Source organism: Solanum pennellii, chromosome 11 (genome assembly GCF_001406875.1).
Source record: "Solanum pennellii chromosome 11, SPENNV200".
Classification (NCBI taxonomy): Eukaryota; Viridiplantae; Streptophyta; class Magnoliopsida; order Solanales; family Solanaceae; genus Solanum; species Solanum pennellii.
The window spans coordinates 13,944,098-13,949,635 of record NC_028647.1 but is presented as its reverse complement, the minus strand read 5'-3'; the positions used below and the strand labels follow the sequence as shown (position 1 = coordinate 13,949,635).

Below are 5,538 nucleotides of genomic sequence, written 5' to 3'. Positions count from 1 at the left end.
AATTAGATGACTTTTGGAGTGATATCTCAACACTATAAATAGAGAATCACTCACCATTTGGAAGACACACTTGAATAAGAAAAGTTTTCTCTTCTATCTTATACTTCTTTTCTTCTTATTATTATTATAATATTCCGAGCTTTTTTTTTTTATAATATGTTATTAGCACAAAGTTGCTACTTGCAAAGGTATTATATAAATATTATTATTTAATTCACATATTCTCTCATAATTTCATTATGTTGAATTTATCCAAACTTGAGTTTGTGGCATTAGATATTTCTGGAAAGAATTATCTTTCATGGATACTCGATGCTGAGATTCACTTAGCTGCTAAAGGTCTTGATGCCACCATTACTGAGGGAAATGAAGCATCAAGCCAAGATAAGACGAAGGATATGATTTTCCTTCGTCATCATCTTGATGAGGGCCTGAAGATTGAATATCTGACAGTAAAAGAACCACTTGAATTGTGGACTGATTTAAAGGGGAGATATGACCACCTAAAGGCAACAGTGTTGCCAAGAGCTCGTTATAAGTGGATGCATTTATTGTTTCAAGATTTTAAGACCGTAATTGAAAACAACTCTGTTGTATTCAGGATAACATCCTAATTGAAATTATGTAGGGAGACTATAAAAGATGAGGATATGTTGAAAAAGACACTTACTACTTTCCATGCCTCAAATGTGATATTGCAGCAGCATTGTCGTGAAAAGGTTTTCAGAAATATTATGAACTAATCTCATGTCTTTTGGTGGCTGAGCAACATAATGCCATTTTAATGAAAAATCATGAAGCTCGTCTGACTGGAGCTGCTCCATTACCGGAGGCAATGTGGTGGAAACACGTGATCAATCTGAAGTAAAAAGAGATGATCATCGAGGCTATAATAATACACCGGGACGTGGCAAAGATAAGAAGTGATACACCAATCATCGAGGTGGTGGTCATAATAAAAAGGAGAACAACATGATTTCACAATATAACCCCTCAAAAGTAATTATCATCGTTGTGGCATGAAAGGCCATTGGAAGATAATGCTGGTGAGTTTACATCTCAGGCATTTAATAATTATTGTATGTCTACTGGTATAACAATTGAACATCCAGTTGCGCATGTTCACACTCAAAACGGTCTAGAAGAATTATTGATTAAACGTCTGCAATTAATAGCTAGGTCATTGCTAATGAGAACAAAGTTGTCTGTGTCTATGTGAGGGCATGCTATTTTGAATGCAATAGCACTTATGCGCATAAGGTTGATCAATTATCATGAATTCTCCCCATTACAATTGTCTTTTGGTTAAGAGCCAAACATTTTCCATCTTAGAATTTTTTGATGTGTGTTGTATGCCCCAGTTGCTCCACCACAATGCACAAAGATGAGACCCCAAAGAAGGTTGGGGATGTATGTTGGCTATGAATCTCCTTCAATCATAAAATATTTGGAGCCTATGACTGGAGATTTTTTGAAGGTAAGATTTGTTGATTATCATTTTGATGAATCAGTATACCCAACATTAGGGGGAGAACATATGTCGTTGGGAATAGAGATAGATTGGAATTCATCATCTATATCTCATCTGAATCCTCGAACAAGTCAATGTGAGCAAGAAGTTTAAAAAATAATTTATTTGCAAAACATTGCAAATCAGCTGCCAGATGCATTTACTAATCTTCCAAGGATTACTAAATCGCATATTCCAACTGTTAATGCTCCAGTTTGAGTTGATATCCCGACGGGACAAATTGTCAAGGCAAGTGAGTCTAGACCACATTTGAAGTGTGGTAGACCAATTGGTTCCAAGGATAAAAATTCTCGAAAGAGAAAAGGAATAAATGATAAAGATGATCATGGGTTGAAAGAAATTTCTCAAGATGAGACCCAAGTCATAACACATGATGAAATATTTGAGGAGGTTCAAACTTCTGAAAACAATGAAATTTCAATGAATTGTGTCTTGACGAAAAAGTTGTGGAACCGAAATAATATTGTGATTGACAGCATATTTGCCTATAATGTTGCTATTGACATAATGAAACAAGATGAAGATTCTGAGTCAAAATCTGTTCACGAATGTAGACAGAGAAATAATTGGCCAAAATGAAAGGATGCAATTCAAGCAGAATTGACTTCACTAGAAAAACGTGAAGTTTTCGGATCAATAATTTGAACAACTGAAAGGTATCAAGTCAGTGGGGTCCAAATGAATTTTTGTATGAAAAAAATGAGAAAGGCGAATTCATACGATATAAAGCATGACTCGTTGCGTAAGGTTTTTCTCAAAGACCTGGCATTTATTATATGAAGACATATTCTCCTATGGTAGATGCAATCACCTTCAGATATCTCATAAATCTGGCAGTTAATGAAAAGCTTGAAATGCTTCTAATGGATGTTGTCACAACCTATCTATATGGCTCATTAGAACACGATATTTTCATGAAAGTCCTGAAACATTCAAAGTGTCTGAAGCATACAAAGATTCAAGAGAAACTTGTTCAATAAAGCTTCATAAATCTATGTATGGATTGAAACAATCAGCGAGGATGTGGTACAATCGTCTGAGTGAGTATTTGTTAAAGAAAGGTACAAAAATGATCCGATTTGTCCCTGCATTTTCATTAGACGGTTGAAATATGAATTTGTTATAATAGTTGTGTATGTTGATGATTTGACATCATTGACACTCGTAAAAAGATTTTAGAAGCTGTTGAGTGTCTAAAAAGAGAATTTGAAATGGAAGATCTCGGCAAGACAAAATTTTGTCTTGGCCTACAGATTGAGAATTTATCAAATGGAATACTTATTCATCAATCAACATACACAAAAAAGATATTAAAGCGTTTTTACATGGATAACTCACATCCATTGAGTACCCAATGGTGGTAAGATTGTTTGACATCAATACAGATCCATTTCGACCTCAAGAAAAGGATGAAGAGCTTCTTGGTGATGAAACTCCTTATCTTAGTGCAGTCGGGGCACTAATGTATCTTGCTAATAATACTCGACCATATATCTATTTTGCAGTAAGTCTACTGGCAAGATTCAGTTCCTCCCCAACAAAAATATAGTGGAAAGGTGTTAAACACATACTTTGATATCTTCGGGGGACCATGGACATGGGTTTATTCTATTCCGATGAACCCAAGTCAGATTGATTGGTTACGCAGATGTGGGGTATTTATCTGATCCGCATAAAGCTCGATCACAAATAGGCTATTTGTTTACATGTGAAGACACGACAGTATCTTGGCAATCGATGAAGCAAACGTTGGTAGCCACTTCTTCAAATCATGCAGAAATAATAGTCATCCATGAAGCTAGTCGAGAGTGCATTTGGTTGAGATCAATGACCCACCATATTCAGAAAATATGTGATTTTTCTTTGAAAAAGAATATACCAACCACAATTACGAAGATAATGCTGCATGTATAACTCAATTGAAAGGAGGATACATCAAAAAAGACCGGACAAAGCATATTTCACCAAAGTTCTTTTTCACGCATGATCTTCAACAAAATAGTGAGATAGAAATTCAACAAACCCGTTCAAGTGATAATCTTGTTGATTCATTCACTAAGGCATTGCTAACAACAACGTTTGAGAAGTTGAGATACAAGATTAGAATGCGCCGCCTCCGAGATATTAAGTGAAGTTTTCATTAGGGAGAGTGAAATACGCGTTGTACTCTTTTCCTTAACTATGGTTTTGTCCCAAGTTGAATTTTCCATGTAAGTTTTTTAACGAGGCAACATTCAAAGCTTATTATGAGATGTGTGTCCTATTTTTCCTTCACTAGGCTTTTTCCCACTGGGTTTTTCCTAGTAAGATTTTAACGAAGTACATAATCTATGGATATCCAAGGGGGAGTATTATGAATCCATTGTATAGTATATGTGGATTATCCATTGAATTAACCAACTATTAATTGGATTCATGTATAGATGTTTCCAAGGTGTTAAGAACTTTCAAGATAACTATGTATGTATTAATTAGATGACTTTTGGAGTGATATCTCAACACTATAAATAGAGAATCACTCACCATTTGGAAGACACACTTGAATAAGAAAATTTCTCTCCTCTATCTTATACTTCTTGTCTTCTTCTTGTTATTATAATATTCTGAGCTTTCTTTATAATGCTTTAACGATTTTAAAGTAGTGTTCTTTCTTTTCTTGTCTCTTTTTTCTCTTTTAAATATCTCGATAAGTTCGTCCTTTTTATCCCTTAATTTTCTTTTGTGCTCCTTAATTTGCTCTATTTTATTATGGAAGATATAATTGTATATTTATCCTCTCTCATAAATTTTTCTTTCGTATATGCATGCTCTTGAGTTTTTTTTTTGCCCAAATTATTAGAAAATTTAGTGATTTGTGGAATTGATATTTTTTACTCTTCTAAACAATAGTTTTGATTCTAGATTATAGTTTTTTGGTATAAATTCTATGGGTAAGGTTCAGATAAACTTTTTTGTAGAAAAGCCGATATAATATTCTCAATGTTTTTAATCTCCATCAACAACTTCAAATTCTTCCTATGTAAATACACTTTGATCATTGTATGTCAATATCGATTTAACAAAATATATACAAATTTGTTTGGTAAATACGGAACTGGTGAATATAAAAATTAATACAGGTCAATGTATACATATTGTAGTTACAATATACATCAATGCATACACCTTTTATATAAATAAATTCATAGTAATTTCATGTATACATAATCGACAACAAAATATAAAATTATAATAATCTCATAAATATTCTTTGAATGGAAGATTATGTATCCAAATAGAGTTAATTCAATTCATTAGTTAACTAAGCTTATCACATAATTATACGCACTATTTAGTTACAAGATACATAATGTATACATAACTATTTTCTTAATAATTATACCTCGACACTATCTCATTTTTCTTATAAAATTGACCTTCTATTAGTATAATTGTAGTAACACCATGTAACGACCTGTTTAGTCGTTTTGAGCAGTAGAGTTTATTCTGGCAATAACTGTCTGGCTCGACGGATCCCACGACGGACCGTCATGGGCACGACGGACCGTCGAGGGGGTCTCGTTCCAATTCACTTAGATTCTGAAAATTTGGGTACTGAGATCGACTCTCTGAACTTCACGACGAAATGGCAGGACGGACCGTTGAGGGCACGACGGACCGTCACAAAGCTTTCCACAGAATTAACTCCTGAACTTTGTGACGGACATGCAGTACGGACCGTCACAGCCGTGACGGACCGTCACAGTCTCCGTAAGCCCACTCGGGTCGGAATTCTGCTTAAGTTTTTAAAGGGGCGTTTTGGACTATTCATGCTTATAATTATAAAGTTAGTGAGTTAATGTTAATAATTCAATTACTTGGGGGTTAAAGGAGATAACCTTAGAATAAATAGTGGGTTATTTTTATCATCTTTTATACTTAATTATATGACTATTAGGGTAAAAGAAATAGGGTTTGAATAAGAAAAATAGAAAGAACAGAGAGAGAAAGAAGAGAGAACGAGCGAG

At 34.2% G+C, this 5,538-nt stretch overlaps 1 protein-coding gene across 1 annotated transcript; it reads left to right on the top strand.

Moving 5' to 3' along the window:
• Positions 1 to 239: 239 nt before the first annotated feature.
• On the top strand, positions 240 to 614 carry LOC107003684. Its single transcript, XM_015201998.1, has one exon. The coding sequence runs from the start codon at positions 240 to 242 to the stop codon at positions 612 to 614; it is 375 nt and encodes a 124-aa protein (XP_015057484.1).
• The last annotated feature ends 4,924 nt before the right edge of the window (positions 615 to 5,538 follow it).

What these genes read in the sequence shown, in the direction of transcription:
- LOC107003684 (XM_015201998.1), top strand. Translation starts at nt 240, where the DNA reads ATGTTGAATTTATCCAAACTTGAGTTTGTGGCATTAGATATTTCTGGA.